This window comes from Ochotona princeps, chromosome 24 (assembly GCF_030435755.1).
Source record: "Ochotona princeps isolate mOchPri1 chromosome 24, mOchPri1.hap1, whole genome shotgun sequence".
Classification (NCBI taxonomy): domain Eukaryota; kingdom Metazoa; phylum Chordata; class Mammalia; order Lagomorpha; family Ochotonidae; genus Ochotona; species Ochotona princeps.
This window is the reverse complement of record NC_080855.1, coordinates 10,350,975-10,372,837: the sequence shown is the minus strand read 5'-3', so window position 1 is coordinate 10,372,837 and position 21,863 is coordinate 10,350,975. Positions and strand designations below refer to the sequence as shown.

The 21,863-nt window shown below is 54.8% G+C and overlaps 1 protein-coding gene across 1 annotated transcript; it reads left to right on the top strand.

Moving 5' to 3' along the window:
- The first annotated feature begins 372 nt into the window (after positions 1-372).
- ANKS3 (ankyrin repeat and sterile alpha motif domain containing 3) lies at positions 373-21,821 on the top strand. The gene is made up of 17 exons (XM_004587063.2): positions 373-812; positions 3,118-3,289; positions 4,697-4,895; positions 5,068-5,189; positions 6,364-6,445; positions 12,291-12,426; positions 15,687-15,845; positions 16,757-16,894; positions 17,205-17,314; positions 17,487-17,663; positions 18,210-18,334; positions 19,693-19,834; positions 20,012-20,184; positions 20,590-20,675; positions 21,041-21,124; positions 21,257-21,346; positions 21,425-21,821. The coding sequence occupies exons 2-16, from the start codon at positions 3,120-3,122 to the stop codon at positions 21,322-21,324; spliced, it is 1,971 nt and encodes a 656-aa protein (XP_004587120.2). The 5' UTR covers positions 373-812; positions 3,118-3,119; the 3' UTR covers positions 21,325-21,346; positions 21,425-21,821.
- The last annotated feature ends 42 nt before the right edge of the window (positions 21,822-21,863 follow it).

Below are 21,863 nucleotides of genomic sequence, written 5' to 3'. Positions count from 1 at the left end.
GTTCATGGCTGAGGGGAAACAGGTGTCACTCCCGGCAACGCGCGGTGAGGACCGACCAGATCCTGAAGGCTCACCGCGCCAGCGAGGGCGTAACCCCGAGTCTTCTCCGAACCCCGTCTCTTGGCCCGTCTCTTGGCCCGTCTCTTGGCCGTTTCTTGGCCGCAGCCCGTTAGCCCCGCCCACCACGAGGCGTCCGGTTGTTGTGGCAACCGTGTGTGTTGGGACGGGCGGGGGGGGGTGATCATTTTAAATCCGAACCAGGGAAACCCTTGATCCTCTCCCCACCGCTCCCGGCCCGCTTTCCGCGTCCCGTCCAGTATATCGGTCTGCAGCCGCGGCAGGTCCGAGCCCACTCACGTCGGGTTCGCCTCCGCTTCCCCTCCCTGCGCGGTCCTAAGTCTCCGGCGCGTCACTCCGATTCGCACCCCTCGAGCCACAGCGCAGCTACGAAGGGTGACACAGGCTTCGAGAAGCCCCCCTCGCGGACCCTTTGGTCACCGGCCCGCTATAACGGTTTCACCCGTCTCCGTCTCCACTTTGGCACTTCCTCCTTTCCCGCAACAGGATTGGCTGTCTGGCGAGTGAGGGGCGGGTCAAATGCGAGCTAGCCCTGCTCATTGGCTGCTCCGTGCGTCACTCGGCGAGCTGGAGAAGCTGGTCGGAAGGTCTGGATGAGAGATGGGTGGATTCCCAGGAACTCGGGAACTGCTTAGGCGTGGACTCACGAGTGTCCCGGCGTGCTCCGCGCCCCACGCAATTACTTCCGGGGCGGGAGTCGGACCGCGGGAACGGGAGCCTGAGGTCCAGCGCAGGTAGGGAGACTCGGCCCCCGCGGCTCCAGCTGGTCAGTGGGGACGGGGTCCTGTGAGGGACGCCGGTGCGGGAGACGTCGGAGGCCGCGGGGTCGCGGGCTTGTGGAACGGGACCGGCCGTGGGGAGGTAGGAGCTACGAGCGCGTTCGGGGCACCCCGCCCCGTGTGGTGGTGTCAGCCCTCACCTGCGTCAAGTGGCTCGTTAAACGTCCCGTTGAAACTGCCTGCGGGCAGACCGCGCAGGAATAGTGTGGCAGTGCCTAAGTCCAGTTCTCAGCGCCGCTTCCCGAAGGTCATTCTGGAAGTGAGATGGGCGCGCGCGCGCACACACCCACATACCCAGTGAGATGTGCGCACCCCCACCCACCCACGCACCCTTCGTTGTCGGAGTTTGCAGAGGAAGTCATTAAGTAGCCCGGTAGTCGCAGGAATCCCCTTCTCTTGTCGCTAGTCTCTGGGCACTTCGGGGTCGGCTTGGGAGCAGGGAGCGCTGCAGGGATCCTGGGCTGGGCTGTTCTGGGCTGTGCTGGCTGGGTGTGGAATGTAGGGGCAGTGTGGTCGCGTAACTGGTGCTGCCCATCCCACTCACGTGCATTCGTCCCTTGCGGTTGTCTCCAGTGCTTGGAAGATTGCTTGGCAGCATTCTTTGTTTTTAATTGTCATTTTTCCAGAAGTTTTTATTTAGAAGGCAAAAAGTTACAGAAAGAGAGATGGGGCTGGGGGAAAGATCTTTCATCTGCTGGTTCACTCCCTAAATGGCCACACATCCACTGGGGCTGGGCTGGTCTGAAGCTAGGAACTTCTTCTGGGCCCCCACGAAGATGCACAGTCCCAAAGACTTGAGACACACACTGCTGGTTTTCCAGATGCATCAGGCGGGAACTGGATCAGAAGTGGAGCAGCCGGGATTCGAACCGGAGCGCATGGGATGCCAGCATCACAGGGGGAGGCTTAATGTGCTTAATGTGCTCTGCCACAGTGTCAGCACCTGTTTTTAATTACTTGAAAAGAAGGTGGGGGAGAAGGCGAGGGGAGAGGGATCCCTGCCTCTGAGTTGCTCCCCCAGATGCTCACATCCTCTGGGACCGCGTCAGACTACACTGGCTGTTGGGATCAGCAGGTCTGTGTTGTGAGAGAAGGCCCTCCACCACCGTAGGTGCCTCTCAGGATGTTTCGTTGTTTGTATGTGAAAGGGGGAGAAAGAACGACAGAGTCCAGGGGAAGCTGGGGTGCCCCTCGCACCTCAGGCCCCTCCTCCTGCTCCCCATGTCTGTGTGCTGGACCTCAGGGTGCTGCTGGAAGTTAGCAGCATGGCTTGATCTGGGGAGGCTTCCGAATTGCAGGTGCTGCCATGCCACCCCACCAGCGTCACCCTGTCCCCTGTCTCTCTACCCTCCAGAGGGTGTGGATACATTCCTGTCCTGCTGGGGCACCCCAGTCTCTGGGTTGGGGCTGGCTTTCCTTTTTTTCTTTTTTTTTTTTTTTTCTTTTTCTAGAGAGGATTTAAGATCAAGATATCAAGATACATTAAAATTCATGTTGGTGTCAGAAGCCAAATGCATGGCCACAGGTCGGCTTCCCCCACGTTGTAAGCTGGGTCCATCTCCCCCATTGTTGTACTGGCTAGTCCCTTGGCCACTCATCTTTGGTTCCACTGGCCTGGCGTCTGACCTTTCAGTTTCCCCTTTAATAGCGTGTGCTATAAACGGCATTACACAGTTGACAGCCTTTCAAGTGGCTGCTTCTGTTTGGCCTGTTGCGTTTCAGAGTCATCCATAGGCTGTGTGCAGCAGCTCTTGGCTTCTGTGTTGCTAGTGGTGCCCCTTGCGTGGGCATTTTGCTTTGTGGGGGTCTGTTCTTCCTTGTATTTTGACTGAGTCCTTCCTGAGGGTGTGACAGTGGCTGCCAACTGCCTGCTGTTGGCGTTAGATGATGGAGAAATAGGTTAGGAGCTACTGAGCAACAGGGCTGAGCTCCCACCTGGGTTCCTGGGCTCTTTCCGCTCACACCCAGGCACTGGTTGGACCACATGACCCAGTCAGCATTTGTTTACTGCCAAAGAGGCTATGAAGCTGCTGAAGCCCTGGAGAATTCCCTTCTGGAATTAGGGGCTTGGCGATCCCCCTCCAGTAGGTGCTCCCAATGAGCATGGCTGTTCTAGGAGGACGGAAGGTGCCTGCATTAGTCCCAGGGTCCACCGCATCGGTGCCCTGACAGAAGCTGGCTGCAGGTTGGACTTGACTGCTCAGTTCATTCCCCAGAACAGCTCGGAAGGAAAGATCTAATGCCTGGCCTCTCTCCGCAGCCATGTCTGAGCTCAGTGACGAGGCCAGCGAGCCAGAGCTGCTGAACTGCAGCCTGTCCATGTGGCACGGGTCAGGGGCCCAGGTCAGCCGGGAGGAGCTGGACGTGCCCCTGGATCTTCACACGGCTGCATCCATCGGCCAGTATGAGGTGGTGAAGGAATGTGTGCAGAGGTGAGAGCTCTGGGGGACCCACCTTCTCGCCTCTCTGAGTGGGCTGCGGGTGGGGCTTTCCACACAGGTGCAGCTGGTGGTCAGCCCTGCCCATCCCAGGCCACTAGCCCTAGTGACTTAGGGACTGGTGCTGGGGCAGTTTTTGTTATTTTAGGGAAAAAAAAAACTGGCTTAAACTTTGGCCACAGACGTGTAGGCATTAATTTACGGTGTGTTGTACACAGTACACACCGCAGGTCTTTGGACAGTCCCGTGGGGGAGGAGCCAGATGGAGGTTTATTCCCCAGAGGCCGGGTTGGGTCTGAGGGAGCTAGAGGCAGGGTGGGACTGGAAGGGAAGAAGCTGAGTGGGAGACCTGTGAGGCCGAGAGCTGCTCTGCTGCTCTGGCCAGCGTGAGGCCCTGGTGTGATGGGGTGACTCCACACAGCTCTCTGGAGCATCGGCTGCTGGGCATGCTGGGCCAGGAGGTGGCTTGCTGGCTGCTCCTGATGACAGAGGCAAGGACCACAGCGGGAAGGCCTGTGGGCTGTTAGCTGTGCAGGATGTCCCTGGATGTGGGGGTCGTTTTAAATGGGGCTCCCTTATCCAGCTGCAGAGTCTGGCCAGGGAAGCTCATATTGTTGTCCTTGTGGAAGAATGCTTTCAGATTTGTAAAGGGAACCAATGTGAAAAGTGGGGTTCTCTGGCCTTAGGTGTCACAGGAGTGATGGTGCAGAAGCTGGCTCAGTGGGACCTGACCTTTGGACAGTCTGTTGGTCAGTGTCCACTCCACCCATCACTCAAGTGGTGCCGGGGGAGGGGAAGGAGGCAAGGAGTCCTCTCTGTGGGGGTGGGGGGGAGGGAGGAGGAGAGGTGTCCTCTCTGGGGAGGCGGGGAGGTGTCCTCTCTGTCAGGGAGAGGTGTCCTCTCTGTCTGGGGAGGCGGGGAGGTGTCCTCTGGGGGAGGAGAGAGGCGGAGAAATGTCCTCTCTGGTGGTGGGGGCAGGAGGCGGGGAGGCGTCCTCTCTGTCAGGGAGAGGCAGGGAGGTGTCCTCTTTGTCGGGACCGTCCTGTGTGCTGTGGAATGTTGAGGAGTATCCTTGGCTGCAGGTCAGCCATGGCTTCCTTCCCCAGTTACAGTAACTGAAGATGTCTCTAGACCTTGCTCCAGGTCCCCTGTTTGAAGACGCTCTGTGAATGCAGGGAGTTGCTGTTTATGGCCTGGGAACAGATGCAAATGTGGAGGTAGAAGGGAGGCAGATGCTAAGGGCAAGGCAGGCGGGTGTTTGGGCAGCCAGCAACACTCCCTGCCTTCTTACCCCTACCACAGCCACATACCTGGCAGCACAGATGCTTCCCGTCAGCCTGACCCCCAGGGATGAGCCCTGCCTTTGAGGCAACGGGGTGTGTCTATCTTCCTTTTGTTTAGGGGAGAGTTAGATTTGAATAAGAAGAATGGTGGTGGCTGGACTGCATTGATGTATGCCTCCTACATTGGACACGATACCATCGTGCACCTGCTGCTTGAAGCGGGGGTGAGTGTGAATGTGCCAACCCCGGAAGGGCAGACTCCACTGATGCTGGCCTCCAGCTGTGGCAACGACAGCATCGCGTACTTTCTCCTCCAGGTGAGCCTGAGGTGCTCCCCAGCTGCCCTGCCGGGGTGGAGCACTGCAGGTGTGTGCGGAGTGGGTGTGCTGGTGTAATCACTTCCCTTCTTTCAGCTAAGGGCCTGGAGGGTGCCCGCCCGCCCGCGCAGAGGAGACGAGGCCGTAACCAGCATTCTGTGTTCTCTTGAAGCAAGGGGCGGAGCTCGAGATGAAAGATATTCAGGGCTGGACTGCTCTCTTCCACTGCGCCAGTGCTGGGCACCAGCAGATGGTCAAGTTCCTCTTGGATAATGGAGCGAATGCCAACGTCAGGTGATGACTGCACCTTGCATGACTATGGGCTGGGGCTTGAGTGACCCTAAGGAGGGCAGCCATGGAGGCAACAAGTGAGAGCTCAAGACGTCCTGAAGGAGTTACTCTTTGTGGAACTGCCGGGCACAGAGCTGCCCGGTGACACGGGTGCCTTCATGTGGGTGCTCTCAGCCTCGTTCCCTGTATGTGAAAGCTGAGAGTGTCCGTGCCCGTGTTGTAGGAGACTCACATCTCGCTGGCTGCCACGGGCCTGCTAGAGACAGTGTGTATGTAAGCCTTACATTGAACGCTACTTCCTTTCTCTTGTAATCATTATCTGTGTCAGGTGAGGTGATGCTTTGGAAACAGTAGTTTCCTAAGATGGAAGAAGCAGGAGAGAGAGAAGCATGCTACTAGTAAAAGTTCTAGTTGTTGTTTGGGTTTTGAGACCCATTGTGTTCTCTGAGATGTTAAAATGAAAAAAAAATCTATTAGAGTGAATGAAAGTCTATATTTAGCAGGGTTACTGTACTTTATTTATTTGAAAATTAAAGAGAGGAAGAGAGACAAAAAGATGTTCCATTCATTGGTTCACTCCCTAAATGGCTACCACATCCAGGTCTGGGCCAGGCTGAAGCCAGGAGCCAGGAACTCCATCAGGGTCTCTCACATGGGTGTCAGGGGCCCATGTCCTTGACCATTTTCTGCTTTCTCCAACGCATTAGCAGAAGGTTGGATTCCAAGTAGAGCAACCAAGACTGAAACCAGAGCTCTGATATAAATGTGAGAGGCTGGAGTTGCAAGTGGTGGCCTACCGGCTGCAGCACAGTCCTGGAAACCATTCCTGTCTGTTGGACAGTAATGAAACAAGGTGGGGACCGACTGAGCGCGGCAGATAAGCTTCAGGCATTAAGCCTGGTAGAGACAGTCTTCACGATGATGCTGCACAGGGCGGTACTTTGGAGCAGGATTAGAGTGGAGACAGGAGATGGCTGGCTGCAGTAGCCTTGAAGAAACAAAGATTTGTTTGGAATGAAAGACCCATGCTGAGGACACGCCCAGGGCAGTGTCAACTTTTGTCATCTCCAGAGGGAGACACGTACAGCTGCCCTCTGCTTGTGTGCCCAGCTGGTCTTACCTTGAGCAGTGGTGCTCCGCGCCCCGCCTTCCGCCTAACCACCTGGCCTGCTTGCAGGGAGCCTGTGTGCGGATTCACCCCTTTGATGGAAGCCGCTGCTGCGGGCCATGAGATCATTGTGCAGTATTTTCTGAATCACGTAAGTGCCCAAAGTTTAGCTTATCACTTAGCCCAGCCAGTGTCCTTCTGTGAAGATTCTGTCACAGAATCTTCCAACCCTTGGCTGACTGACACCACATGGTTCCATTGATGTGTGCAGATGTCATGTTTTGTGATGGGCAGAATCAGTACAGGATGGAGCTAAAGCAGATACTCACTCCTGTAATGATTTTGAAAGCACTGTTTTTTTTTCTAAATATTTATTTATTTTTATTTGAAAGATTTACAGAGAGAGGGAAAGACAGAAAGATTCACTGGTTCACAACCCAAGCGGCCGCAGTGGCTAGAGCTGAGCTGATAGGAAACCAGGAGCCCAGAGCCTCTTCTGGGTCTCCCATGCGGGTGCAAGATCCTAAGGCTTTGGGCCGTCCTCGACCCAAGCCACAAGCAGGGAGCTGGATGGGAAGTGGGGCATCCGGGATTAGAACGGCACCCGTATGGGATCCCATCACATGCAAGGCTAGGACTTTAGCCACTAGGCTACCGCTCTGGGCCCTCCCAGGTAGTGTTCTACAGTCTGTGTTGTAGCTATGTTTGTCAGTAGAAATGTTGCGTGGTTGGGACAGTGCTTTAGAAATGTGCTGTTCAGCCCTGGCATAGCAGCCTAGCGGCTGCCTGCTGCCCACCAAGGCCTGGGTAGAGTGGCTCGCAGCTGTGGCCGGCCCAGGCCTGACCACTACTGTTACTTAGAAAGTGAATGTGGAAGAGAGTTCTGTCTTTCTGGCTTTCAGATAGATACATTTCGCTTTTTCTTGTAAATATTTTGTTTCGATGATCCTTACATGGTTCATTAGGGCACAAAGGTCAAGGGCTACAGGAAAGTGGGTAAGACCACTGTTTCCACATTATTTTTATCATTTTTTCTGTGTCTGGGGTAGGAGGGGGGATAGAGTGAGAAGCCCCACCCAGCCTCCCACCCATTGCAGGTGTCCAGCGTGGGGCTCCGAGGTCACTGCTCAAGTGGTTTTGATAGTTCAGCTTTTCTGAATTGCTGCCAGTCTCGCCATTCCAAGCATGGTGAAATCTCCAGAATCCACTGGCTGACATAGTCCACCTTAGTCTCTACTTGCCCAGATTTTCACTGCCTACATGTGGCTGGGGCAGTTGATCGATTTGTTCTGTGTATTGCTGCACCGCAGCCTGAGTACAGGAATGCTGAGATCCAGACACAGGGCTGCATGCTGTTTGGAGCGGTGGAGGCAGCAAGTACCTCGTGGATGTGCGGGTCTGGGAGGTGGCGAGGCTGGCGAGGGGGTGTTGGCTAAGGGATGCACAGTTTCTCTAGAGGCTGGTGTTGTACAGTGGTGTAAGCTGTCAGGCTGAGTCCCAGCTGTTCTGCTTCTGAGCCTGTTGATGCTTCTGGGAAGGTAGCAGATGCTAGCCCGGGTTTTCAGGCCCCTGCCATCTGTATGGGAGATCAGCGTTCTGGGCTCCTAGCTTTGACCTAGCCAAGCCCCAGCACCATAGCCATCTGGAAAGTGAACCAGTGGGTGGAAGTCTCTCCCTTCTCTCTGTCACTCTACCTTTCAAATAGGTAAAAAGTAGGACCTACACATTGTAAAAATGCACATGGAGCAGAAAGTGCTGCATGTCACTCATGTGACAGTGTCCTGGTCGCCCTGCTGCGGGCATCTGTGCAGGCATCTGCACACGTGCCCATTGCTCCCACCTCCAAGACTGTTCCGTTCCAGTGTTTGGACAGCTGTGACTGCATTGGGGCGTGGTGTTCTCCTTTGGGCATGAGTCAGTGTGACAGCCTTCTGCAACCTATCTTTGCACATGTGTTCACATACACTCAGATACACAGGTGTGCGTGGCCGTGTCCAATATAGTGCAGCAGTACAGGAAGACATGCTGAAGTATAGGGACGGTGTCTGCGCGGATGCTGCCGAAAGTCCCCCCTGTACAGCCTGGCATTCCTCCACCTAGATGTCGGGGCATTCCTATCACTGACATATGTCCTGAATGCTTAAGCTGTGTACAGCCTCGTTTTGAATATTTGGGTGAGTAGCACACACCAGCTGGCCTGTGTGTGCTACTCAGCTGCGTGCTGGCAGCCATGGGCACTGCTCTCCGGGAGCCCGGTCTGTGTGATGCTCACAGCTTGTCCTCTCCCAGGGCACACTTGTCCTCCCAGCACGGCTGCAGTTGAAGTCCTTGCCTGTGTGCAGGGCTGGGCAAGGACCTGGACGTGCTCTGAGGGTGCTCAGTGCGGGCAGCTGCCTGGGCACCAGCGTCCCCCTTGGGCCCTGCACCCTCCTAACGCCTGGCACTTGGGTGGTGTTAGGGCACCTGTCTGCTGTTGACTCTTGCTTTCCTTAATGACTGTTGAGCCTCACAACCTTTATGGGCCAGTTAGGTTTCTTGTCCTGTAAATAATCATTCTTTTTTTTTTTTTTTTGAAGATTTTATGTATTTATTTATTTTCCTGGAAAATCAAACATACAGAGAGAAGGGGAGACAGAGAAGAAGATCTTCATCCGATGATTCACTCCCCAAGTGGCCGCAATGCCTGGAGCTGCGCTGATCTGAAGCCAGGAGCCTGGAACTTCTTCCAGGTCTCCTATGCTGTTACCGCACTTGCACGGTCCCAAGGCTTTGGGCCATCCTCAACTGCTTCCCCAGGCCACAAGCAGGGAGCTGGATGGGAAGCGGGGCTGCTGGGATTAGAACTGGTGTTCCTGCGCATTCAAGGCGAGGACTTTAGCCACTAGGTCATCTCGCTGGGCCCGTTCCTTTGTTTTCTTTTTTTTTTCTTATGATTTATTTATTTTTATTGCATCATCTCTGCTTCTGAGTTTAGAATTTGACTATGCAAATGGAGGCTGCCAGGGCTAGGGCCATTTACATGACTCCAAAAGGGAAAGTGTGGGAAGTCAGAGACTTGAGACCAGCTGTCTGTTGCACAGATCTGCCCTCCTGTGGTGCCTGTGCCTTCCAGCAGGTCCTTGGGTGTGCATGATATCCAGGCCAAGCAAGCTTTATTTGTTGTGGAAAAATTTTGTACCGGATTGCCTAAATGTTAACTTTCCCCTCATTAAAAAAATGCATATTTATTTAACCCTTGGAATTGCAGAACCAGAGGGAGCAACAGGAACTCTGTCTGCTTCATCTCTGTATGTCCGTGATGACCAGGGCTGGGCTTCATCTGGGTTCCCTGCTTTTCCACATGGGTAGAAAGGGCCATATTTTGCTGCTTTTCCAGGCCGTTAGTTGGAACACACAGACTGCGTCCATAGGAGACGCTGGTGTTACTGGCTGTGGCTTCACCCGCTGTGCCACAAGCTGGCCCCCTCTGAACTGATCAATCCCATTTTTGTATTACAATCATGTATTTCCCGAGTTATAAGTTAGTACATTATAAAATAGCAATAAAATTAGGAAAGTATAAGTAAACAAAAATTCCATTTTCCCCCTTCACGTAGGGACTTTGGTTTTCAGTTCTGTTTCATTCTTTTTACGAAGGAGAAGTATGATTGCTTTTTGCTTCTTATGTATAATTTCAGTTTGATTTAAAAAGATGAGGGACCAGATGGTGCAGTAGATTCAGCTGCCACTTGCAGTGCCAACATCCAGTATCAGTGCCAGTTTGAGTCCTGGCTGCTCTGCTCCAATTCAGCTGCTATTGGTGCTCCTGGGAAGGCACAGAAGAGGAGTTCAGTCCTTGGACTTGTGCCACCCAGTGGGAGGGCAGGATGAAGCGCCCGGCTGTGTCCTGCTCCAACCCCAGCTCTTGTGACCATGTGCGGAGTGAACCAGTGCGCGGAAGACCTCTGTTATATCTCTTCTTTGTCATTTTGCCTTTCAAATAAATAATATAAATAAACATTGAACACATTATCCTTTAAGGCCTTACAGTAAAGATGGTGTTGAAAACGTTTGGGTTCTTGCTGTGGACCTTGGCTGGAAGTGTCTTGGAAAGCTGCAGGTGTTGTAGCTTACCCTCTGACCAGAGTTCAGGGAGCAGGTGCTGGGGGAGCACATTGCCCTTTTGTGACACTGTCCTTTTTCTACTAGAGGGGCTTATGGGAAGCCCTTTCTGTGCTGACCCAAGGCTACATGAGTGTTCATTATACCTGCACACGCCTGCCATCAGAGCCAGAAATCACAGGGAAGCACAGACCGCTCACCCTGACCAGGGCCGAGGGACCTAGATTTTTTGACAGGTTTGAAGTCCACATGGAGCCCTGTCCATGCCTTACCTTAGAAATGCCCCCTCAGTTCTCAGCTCCCTTGGCAGTTTTTAACCCAGTTCTCATTGTCCTTGGGGCTGCAGTGCAAATCCTGATTCAGTGTGATGCCTTAATTATTCCCTGGGTTAAATTCCCAGAATTGCTGGGTCAAAGGGTATGCATGCTTGGAATGTTTAAAATTCCTCCTGCATCTTGCACTCCATGGTAGAGTGATATTATTCACCCCTCTCCATTATCAGAAATGAGACCACTTTGTTGAAGCTTTTTAAATTTTCTTTTAAAGATTTATTTATTTTCATTGGAAAGTCAGTTAAAGATCTTCTGTTCATTGATTCACTCTCCAAATGGCCGCATTGGCTGGAACTGAGCTGATCCAAAGCCAGGAGCCCCCTCCAGGCCTCCCAAGCGGGTGCAGAGTCCCAAGGCTTTGGGCCGTCCTCAGCTGCTTCCCCAGGACATATGCAGGGAGCTGGATGGGAAGTGGGGTGCCCATATGTGATCCCAACTTGTGCAAGGCGAGGACTTTAGCCACTAGGCTAGTGCACAGGGCCCTGACCTCTTTTTTTAAATTTTTTTTTTGGTTAAGATTTATTTTATTTTTATTTGAAAGGCAGAGTTACAGCAAGAGAGAGAGATGTTCCATCTGCTGTTTTCACTCCCCAAATGGCCACAGTGACTGGAGCTGAGCTGAAGCCAGGAGCCAGGAGCCAGGAGCTTCTTCCCAGTCTCCCACATGGGCACAGGGTTTCAAGGACTTGGGAAAGCCTCCATTGCCTTCCCAGGCCATAAGCAGGGAGCAGTGGAATAACCAGGATTTGAACTGGTGTGCATGTGGAATGTTGGTATTATGCTGTGTGTAGGATTTCCCTTCAACTCCACAAACTATTTTTTTTTTTTCAGAGGCAAAATGACATAGAAAGAGCTCCCCATGCCGCTGTTCACTTCCCTTGCACCTGTAATGTCAGGACTGAGCTGGGAGTTGGGACTCAATCTGTGTAGCTCATATAAGTGTCAGGACCTGGTTGCCTGAGCCATCATCTCTGCCTCCTGGTGTCCACTTGAGTAGGAAACTGCGGTCGGGAACCAGAGCTAGGTGAACCTAGGTACTCTGACATAAGGAATGGGGTTATTTTACTTTATTTTTTGTTTTTACTTTTTATTTTGTTAAAGACTTATTTGTTATAGATGTATTTTGGGGGTGGTCTGGCATAGTAGCCTAGGGGCTGAAGTTCCTCGCCTTGCGTGTACCAGAATACTATATGGCTGTTGGTTTGTGGCCTGGGGAAGCAGTCGAGGACGGCCCAAAGCCTTGGGACCCTGCACCCGCGTGGGAGGCCTGGAGGAAGCTCCTGGCTCCTGGCTTCGGATTGGCTCAGCTCTGGCCTTTGTGGCCACTTGGGGAGTGAATCAACGGATGGAAGGTCTTCCTCTCTGTCTCTCCTCCTCTCTGTGTATCTAACTTTGCAATAAAAATAATAAATCATAAGGGAAAAAAAAAAAAGAGAGTAAAGCGTTTAGCCAAGAACCCAACAGGCCTGTCTCTTTTTCTCACCCTCTTGCGCTCCTGGCAGAGGTAGGCAGAGCAAGGGGCTCTGAGGGGCTGCTTGCTGATTCTTCTTCCTGGTGTCATAGGGAGTCAGACTGGACACGAGAGACCACAATGGAGCCACGGCCCGCATGCTTGCCCGGCAGAACGGGCATATGAAGATTGTGGCCTTGATGGACACCCACTCGCCTGCTCTACCCAAGAGCCTCTACCGGAGCCCAGGTACGTGCGCACACTCCCACGGGGTAGGGGGAAGCAGAGGAGGACAGCCCCTCTTCTTACAGACACATGCCTGTCTGAGATTTGGGTCTGGTATCCTTGTGGGCGAGACCCTCCGACACCATTATGAGTTCAGGCTAAAGTTCCTGATGTGCCATGAACAAACAGCGGACAGCTGCTGTGCCAGGGCCCGCGGCCTGACCAAAGGCATGGGACGCGGGGTGCAAGCCTGCGCGGCGGGAGGTGTCACAGATTGGTCCTTTCTGATTGTTTCCTTTGCCTTTGCCTGTCATGATTGTTGTCGTTTGTTTTAATTCTATGTTACCAGAAATTACTAAGTTTTTGGACCCCTGCCACCCATTTGATTCAGAGTTCCTTGCTTAAGCTGTCCCCTGCCTTCCCGGGTGCACTCACAGGGGACTGAGTCGGAGGTCGGGCAGCCAGGCAGCCAGGACAGACACTGGGGCTGTGATGTGGCTGCTGACTGCAGGGCAACACTGAGCCCTCAGGGACATTTTCCACAGTTCTAGAGAGGACTGTAAATGGGCTTTGTACCACTACTAATGTGGCATGCTTTATTAATGTTTATCATCATAGTGAACAAACCGTATTCTTTTTTTTTTCTTATTTCCCAAAGATTTATTTTTATTGGAAAGGCAGAATTACAGAAAGAAAGGGAGAGAGAGATCAAGATTGAAATCTGGTTCACTCCCCAAATAGTTGCAATGGCTGGAGCTGGGCTAGTCCTAATGCAGGAGCCAAGAGCGTCCCCATGGGTGTGGGGGCCCAAGGACTAAGAACCATCCTCTATTGCTTTCCCAGACCATTAGCAGGGAGCTGGATCAGAAATGGAACGGCGAGACTCAAACTGGTTACCATATTGGATGCTTATGCCATACACTGAGTCTTAGCATACTTTGACACAACATCGGCCCCCACTTTATAATCCTTTTTAAAAAAATGTATCATTTGGGCCTGGTGCGATAGCCTAGTGGCTAAAGTCCTCAGGATCCCTATGGGTGCCGGTTCTAATCCCAGCAGCTCCAGTTTCCATCCAGCTCCTTGTTTGTGGCCTGGGGAAGCAGTGGAGGACAGCTCAAAGCCTTGGGACCCTGCACCCGGGTGGGAGACCTGGAAGGGGCTCCTGGTTCCCGGCTTTGGATCGGCGCAGCTCTGGCTGTTTACGTCACTTGGGGAGTGAATCATCGGATGGAAGATCTTCCTCTCTGCCTCTCCTCCTCTCTGTATATCTGACTTTCCAATAAAAATAAATAAATCTTAAAAAAAACACCAAATATAATTTGAAAGGCACAATTTAAGAGGCAGATATTCCAATCACTGCTTCACTCCGTAAATGTCTGTAGCAGCTGGGACTGAGCCGGCTGAACCCAGGGGCCAGGTACTCCATCAGTGTCTCCCACATGGTGGCCAAGGCCTGTTTCCCCAGGCACATTACCAGGGAGCTAACCCGGAAGCAGAGCAACTCGGACTTGATCTGGCTCCCACAAGGGATGCCCGAATTGGGGGCTGTGGCTTACCCCACTGTGCCCACTTTGCAATAAAAATAAATGAATCTTTTTTTTTTAAAGATTTATTTTTTATTGGAAAGGCAGATGTAGAGAGAGGAGGAGAGACAGAGGAAGATCTTCTGTCTGATGATTCACTTCCCAAGTGACCACAATGGCTGGTGCTGCACCGATCCGAAGCCTACACGGGTTTACAGGTCTCCCACGCGGGTGTAGGGTCCCAAGGCTTTGGGCCATCCTCAACTACTTTCCCAGGCCGCAAGCAGGGAGCTGGATGGGAAGTGGAGCTGCCGGGATTAGAGCTGGCACCCAAATGGGATCCTGGCACGTTCAAGGCGAGGACTTTAACCACTAGGCTATCGCACCAGGCCCAAAAATAAATAGATTTAAAAAAAAAAAAAGGCAGAAACTCATGACTTACTGCCTCCCAGGATGGGTATAAGCAGAAAGTTGGAATTGGAGACAGAGCCAGGATTTGAACCAGACACTCCAGTGTGGAACAGGGTTTATTCACTGTACCATATGCCCACCTCGTGTATTTAAAATTTTTCAGTGTCACCCATGTGACATAGTGGATTAAACCCCCATTAGCAATCCCAGCACCGCATCTGAGAGCTGGTCTGAGCTGGCCTCACGTGCAGCTTTTTGCTGGTGTACCTGAGAGTAAATGAGGGTGTGCGTGCTCAGGCCTGGCCATCCACGCAGAGATCTGGATGGAGTCCCACGCTCCTGGCTTCAGCCTGCCCAGACCTGGCTGTTGTAGCCAGTGGGCAGTGAACTAGTAGATGTTAAATTTTTTTCTTTATCTGTGTCTCCTTGACTCTAATGCTTTGCCTTTCAAATAACCAAATTTTTTAAATCAGGAGAGCCTGCTGGCCTGCCTCGTCCTTACGGAGGGCTGCTGGCCCTGGCTTCTACCTCAGTCTTGTGTCCGCAGTGTGGCTGGTCCCCACTGGCTTGGGCGTGGTCTCTGGGCTTGCTGAAGCTCTGTTGGAACTGCCCTTTTGTGCCCCCTAGTTATGTTCAGCCTGAGTACTGCTGTGCCAGCAGGATCACAACCGTGGCTTGTTGGCTGCTTTGCTGGCCTGGTCTGCCCTTGTCCTGTCGCTCATTCTAGCCATTCTTTTTTAAAGGTATGCTTATTTTCATTGGAAAGGCAGAGACGGAAAGACAGAAAGCTATCTTCTGTCCCCTGGTTTACTCCCCAAATGGTGGCAACAGCTGCAGCTGAGCTGCTCTGAACACAGAGCCGGGATTTTCTGGATCTCCCACATGGGTACAGGGGCCTAGGGCTTTGGGCTGCCTTCCTCTGCTTTCCAAGGTCACAAACAGGGAGCTGGACTAGGAAGTAGAGCAGCCAGGACACGAAGTGACACCCATGTTGGATGCTGGTGCTTGTAGGCAGATGACTAGCCAGTTGAGCCATTTTGCCGGCCCCCATTTTTGGGTTCTAAGGCTGCTCCGATTCACAGAGCCGCTGTTTTAGTTGCCTCCTGCTTTTCCTGTTCAGGTTTTGTAAGCTGTTTTTTGCTTCCATGGAAGCAGTTTCTTGTGGTGTATGTCTTTGTGTACATGGGAGTGTTTAATGACTATGGCCTGCGTGAGCAGCAGCTTGCCAGTTCTTAGCTCATACTGCAAGGACTCTTCCCCAGTGTTCTTGTGTTGGTTCACTACTAAGGGCTTGCTAGTTTGTTCATCACTGAATGCACTGTCTTGATTTTGGTATTCAACCTGCAGAGAAATATGAAGATCTGAGCTCTTCAGATGAATCCTGCGCCATTCCTCAGCGGCAGCGGCCTTCCCGTAGGAAGGGCCTCAGCATCCACGAGGGCCCGCGGGCCTTGGCCCAGATCACGGCCATCGGCCTGGGCGGCAGGACCCTGCAGCCCCGCCATGGTGAGTTGCACCTCTGGTTAAGGTCCTGACACTGTGCTCAGGTCTCACCCCCACCCCCAGTGAAGCGGGCAGCTAGCATAGGAAACAGGATGTCCACGGCCACCTCTGCTCAGACCCCCTGGGGCGGTTGTGGATAGGCCTTCCTGTCCTAGGGCAGGCCCACTCTGCCCTCCTTCTTAGAGCAGGCTGAGTGCCGCCACAGCATCCTGGGAGGGCTGCAGCTCTGGGTTCTGCCCTTGGGTTCCCAGGCTGTTACGTTGTCATCACCCTGGTGATGTGTGACGCTCAGGTGGAGTGGGTTGAGTGCTCACTCTGCTCACTAGTTCGAGCTGTGGCACGGGTGGTTGTTCCCACCTATGACAGACATCTGCCCACCTGGGATGGTGGCCGAGTGCCCTCCAGCCACTGGCAGGCACCATCCTAGGGTGAGGCCCCTCACCCTACCTGCAGTGCTGAGCATGTACCCCGGGGACCCTGAGACTGTCTTGTTCTGAGTGGCACCATCCATTGCCACCTGTCCTCCAAGCTGGGCTGCAGGTTAGGGGGACAGATCCTGTTTGGGCTAATTAGCAAGTGGTGCAGCTCTGCTTCAATGCCAGCCCTACAAATGCTTTTAAAATGGAATTCTGAAAGACAAACGGTAAGCTCCCATAGGCCTGCTGTCCGGGCATTTCTCAGGGGTGGTGGGGACCTGGTGTAAGGGCCAGGGCTTGACTCCTCACTGTCCCTGCCCTGGGCCATAGCTGACGGCAGCACCCTTGCAGCCACTCTGCTCCCCTGCTGTCCGCACATGCTGGCCTGTCAGTGAGGTCACACGGGAAGTTCCTCCTGTCCAGATCCGGGTCCTGAGCAAGAGCCCTGTCAGTGCTGTCGTGTCTTCACATCTTTGTTCATGTCCCTCCCACATACAGAGCAGGGGCTTCCCCGGGGCTATCTTACCTTCTCCAGCGTTGGGGAGAACCCCCCAGAGGGGGAGGGCCTTTGCTACCGGGACGTCACCTCCCCCATCAACGACCGGGACGTGGAGAGCAGCAGCAGCAGCAGCCGAGGTGCGTGTGCCCCTGCTGCCCGTGCAGCTGGCCTGGCTCTCTGACAGGGGAAAGAGGGAGACACAGGGCCCAGGTCTTGTGAGGGAAACCAAAAACGCAGGTCTGGTAGGAAGCGCTTCTGGTTCAGGGTCCCCATGCCCTGCTGAACCATTCCTAATGGACAGGCTCACTTCTTTGTCACCTGTGAGGTCGCACACGCTTACACGTGTGCACCCAGGCACACACCATGCTGAACACCACCAGAGGGGTTCGGGGTAGGCTCAGGGCTCAGCCAGCCGTCCTGCAGCCACCATCTATTCCCCTTTCCCAGAGGAGCAGGCGTTCTGTGCCCAGCTTGGGGCCATGCGCAGCAGCAGCAGCAGCAGCGAGGGCCTGAGAGCCCCAGGACTCAGCAGTGAAGCCTCCCTGGAGAGCAATGAGGTGAGGCAGCCTTGTCCCTCCTGGTGCCCTGGCAAGCCTCACAGGTCACCCACCTAAGACAAGCCTCAGGCTTGTGTGTGACAGGGTGCCAGTTCTGAACTCAGTTCTGAACTCAGTTCTGAACGCAGCAAGTCCTTCCCTTCTCTCGGTGAAACACTTGCCTCTCCTGCAGGATTCAGATCATGCGCAGCAGAGCTTGGCTCGCAAACAAACTAAGAGCCACATCAAGACTAAGAGTCGCTACAGTAATAGCGACAGCTACTGGACTTCCAGCACAGGGACTTCCGGGGCCACCTGTTCCCCAGGACCGATCCCACACATGGAGAGGGCACCTTACTCAGGACCCCAGGTAGGACCCCGTGGGAAGAGGTGCTCAGTGGGCACTGTGGGGTGGGCATTGGGGAGGACAGTAGCAGGCTGCAGTGTTGGATCCAATGCTGTCTGCCAAAGGACCTGTCCTTACGCCTGTGGACCCAGGCCAAGGGACATAGTGGGGAGCAGTTAGAAAGTGTACTCCCCCTTCAAAGAAACCAAGAGCAAGTTCGGGGATTAAAAATACAGCTGACACTTGCACTGGCAGAGCTAACCAGCAGACAGACCCCTGCAGGAAGCTGGAAGCCAGGTGCAGGAAGTGATGTAGTCAGAGGAACAAACACTTGGGAGCCTGGGAGACGGCCCCGCACAGCTCCCTGAAGACTAACTGCTGGAAATGTCCACGGATACACCTCACAGTACACCTGTCATCCCACACAGGGATAGCAATGATGCACCACATACAGAGGACCGTAGTGCAGACAGTGGCCGGGGCGGATGCCACCCTGAATTGGGGTGCCCACTCTGTCAGCTCAGGAGCTGGTCCTGGCTTATAGCTCGCGCCCACCCATCTGCCCTCCAGGACCTGGCATCGCTGCTGGAGCAGATCGGCTGCCTCAAGTACCTGCGGCTGTTTGAGGAGCAAGACGTGGACCTGCGCATCTTCCTCACCCTCACTGAGAGTGACCTGAAGGAGATCGGTGTCACGTGAGTGCGCATGGCCATGCAGCCAGGTGTCCCTCGCTGGCCAGTGCTCACTGTGACATGCCACGGTGCTCCCTGGTCGGCACAGGCCTTCTTCCCGACGCCCCATTGCACTATCACCCGCTGGTTTAAACCTGGGGCAGCAAGGTGCCAGCTCTCATTCCTGATACTAAAATGTGAGGATCCCACGGTGGCCCTGGTCACCATTCCACTGAACAGGTAGCACAGTGATTGGAGTCCCCAGCACCCACTGTCTTGGTGTTGGCTGTGCGCACAGCTCCATACTGGCTTTCCTCCTCCCATGTCCCATCATCTGGTGGGTGGGAAGCAGGGCAGCGCTCAGTGTCCACCTGGGCGCTTCCATTTTATCCTTGCTGGGGACAGTTGGCAGGTTTCCCTCTCGATCCTCTGGGTGCGTTGGCCCACTGCCTTCTGGCCTCAGCCTGTGCTGATGCCCGCATAGCCTCTGTCCTCCCAGTCCCAGGTGAGGGCTCTCGGGCGTCTGGGGCCTACGTCCCTCAGACCTGATGCCTGCTCAGCTGTCACTGCTGCATGAGCTCTGCCTGCCCTTTCACCCCGCCAGCTGCAAGGCCCTCGTGCCTGTTGGCTCCTTCAACCTTTTTCCTCCATTTTTCACTCATTTACTGACTTCTCTCTGCTGTGGTTTGTCACTGAGTCTTTTTTAGGGAACTTTCCCTTCTGTCCTAGGGTTTTCTCTGTTGAGGCTACCGTTTTGCATGTCTGCCACCAGGTCCTTGTTGGGGCTGGGGTTACTCCTCGAGGCCTGCTGGCTATTGTCCCTCCAGGGGCTTGAAAACTCGGTGCTGCAGGCTGATGGTCCGGCCCCTGGGTGGGCTGTGTCTTCCCTTCATTGTGTGAGGGATCCTCCTCTTCTCCCCTGGGTGTAGCTGCCACGGAGCGTCTCTATGCCTAGTTCTCAAAGGGGGAGAGGAAGTGGAGGAGGCACAGCCTTGTGCACCCGAGGCAGCCACGTCAGGAAGAAGAGCAAAGGTGCCCAGTCTGTGTCACCCAAACTGGTTCTGGCTCGTGGCAGAGAAGGTGGCCAGTCAGCTGCACCTTGCCTTGGCCTCAGCATTCTGGAGTGGCAGATACCTCTGAGTACTTGACAGTTTTTAAAAAGGGACCTTGGGTTCTGCCAGTGCAAGTCAGAGGGCAGAGACAGCCCCAGAGCTCTCCACTGTGGCTTCCCAGAATCCACTGGGGTCCACAAGGAGAGGCTCCCGAGGGCCACGAGGCTTATGGGCAGATGGGATGCCCTTCAGCTGCCAAGATGGCAGGAGCCCCATATTATTCCCAGTGTGCAGCTGATGCCAGTTTGTGTCCCTGACTCACTCTTGCAGGCTGTTTGGACCTAAAAGGAAGATGACCTCTGCCATTGCCCGCTGGCACAGCAGCGCACGCCCCCCCGGCGACGCCCTGGAGCTGGCCTATGCTGACCGACTGGAGGCTGAGATGCAGGAACTCGCCATCCAGCTACATAAGGCAAGGGGACTACACCCAGCCAACCCGGGCAGCTGAGGGGAACTTACAGGCAGGACACAGGGCAATGGCTGGAGACCAAGGAGGGGTTGGTGGGCAAGCATGGCCAGGTAGTAGGGCAAACCTGGGACCCAGCCACCATGGTCTGGGCCCCCTCCCAGCCCATGTCTCATCCTGCAGCGCTGTGAGGAGGTGGAGGCCATGCGGGGCCAGGTGTCCCAGGAGCAGGAGCTGCGGGCTGTGGTGGAGAGCTGCCTGCTTGAACAAGACAGTGCCCGCAAGGACATGCATGCCCAGCTGCAGGAGACCTGGGCCCTGGCCCGCGACGCTGCCCTCATCCTGGACCAGCTGCGGTGAGTGGGACACACTGCGGCCAACTGGCTGTCGGCCACCCCTGCTGAGCCTTTTCTCACTTTTCCCTTATTTGGAGGGCAGAGCACCTCAACCATCCAGTTCACTCCCCAACCACCCACAAGATCCACGGTCCGAGTTATCTTGCTCTTTCATGTGGGTGGCAGGTCAAGGCAAGGATCCAAGAACCCTCTCAGCCATCTCCCAAGAAGCTGGTCCTTGGCCCAGGTACTCCAATAGGACACGGGGGTGTGCTCACCCCCACACCAGGGCCCTTCTAAGCCTGGGACCATTTATACCTCCACCCTGCCTCAGCAAGCCAGCGTGCAGAAAGTTCTCCTTACCCAAGTGTGGCTGAGGCTCTGCAGCCAGGCCCTGGCCTCACTGGCACATGGTCATGTCTGCAGAGCTTGTCAGGACGAGCTGTCAGCCCGTGTGAGGCAGGAGCGGACTCCCAGCAAGGTCCCCCTGGGACCAGCCCTCCCTGCTGCTGGTAAGGAGACATTGGTGGCCTGCTGCGGGTGGGCAAGGGAGTGTCGAGGCCTGAGCAGTCACATGGGCACCACATCATGCACAGCCTAAGGGGGAAGGTGCCTGAGCCCCTGCCTGCCTTCCTCACCTGCTGGGCAGGACAGGGCCACCCAGCCACCTCAGGGCTGCTATGCATGGCGAGTAGACATTGGCGTCCTAAGTCTGCATGCTCTTGAGGTGGGAACACAACATGAGGACTCCTGCCTTGGCCTTCAGGGTCTCCCAGGTGCTGACAGCCGAGTCAGACCTGCCTGAGCCAGGGCTCAGGACACATAGGTAGGGCCTAGGCACATGCAGACCCCAGCCCACCCCAGCTTCTGCCCACAGAGTCCAAGGGCTGGCGAACCTCCCTACAGGCCCTGAGCCTTCCTGAGCTGGCGGGAGTTTTGGAGGACCGTGTGTGCGAAATGGGTGAGGTTCCAGGGCCTTCCTTACCCCCTGCCTACCGGGCGGCAGGCCCTGCCCACTCAGACCCAGGGTTGCTAAGCTCAAACTGAGCCCTTCAGGCTGGGCGCAGATGGCTGAGCAGCATCCCCTCCGCAGGGCACATGCTGTACTCCGTGACCCAGAGGCTGGAGAAGCTGCAGGTACTCAATGGGAAGGAGACGTAGCAAGACGTAGCCAGGAGGGCCGGTGAGTGTCCCCGCCCAGGCCTTCCCTGCTAGGGCTCGTGTCCCTCTCCTTTCTCACCAAGGCCTCTTCCTTCCTCAGAACTGACGTCGGGTGACCAATCCACCCTGAAGTTGTGCCAAGAGACAGCAGGCCAGGGAACAGGGGCTGCCGAGCCCAGGCCGCAAGCAAGGCCAGAGCATCAGGCCGAGGAGCAGCAGATGGAGGCAGGCTGAGGGCTGTGGCCCCTGCCCGGGGCAGCTCGGGCGGCAAGATGAGGCCACTCACCCAGCACTTGGTGGTAAGGCCCAGAGCAGCAGGCCTTGATAGACAGCGTGTCTCAGCACACGCACACCTCACAGTGAGGTCTGACCTGGGGGTGAGGTACAGCTGGGGCATCCAGAGGAAACCCATCAGTTGGAAAATAAAGTTAACATTGTTGGTGAGAGGCTCATTCTGGTCACATGACATGTAGGGTAAGTTCCCCTGGGAGAATGCGCCAGGACACAGCCCCAGGGACCCAGTGTTCTGATAGACAGCA

Excerpts from the sequence above, each read along its gene's own strand:
- ANKS3 (XM_004587063.2), top strand. The coding sequence starts at position 3,120 with ATGTCTGAGCTCAGTGACGAGGCCAGCGAGCCAGAGCTGCTGAACTGC. Across the intron at positions 6,446-12,290 it reads TGCAGTATTTTCTGAATCAC|GGAGTCAGACTGGACACGAG; the intron begins GTAAGTGCCCAA and ends CTGGTGTCATAG. Across the intron at positions 20,185-20,589 it reads CTCATCCTGGACCAGCTGCG|AGCTTGTCAGGACGAGCTGT; the intron begins GTGAGTGGGACA and ends TCATGTCTGCAG.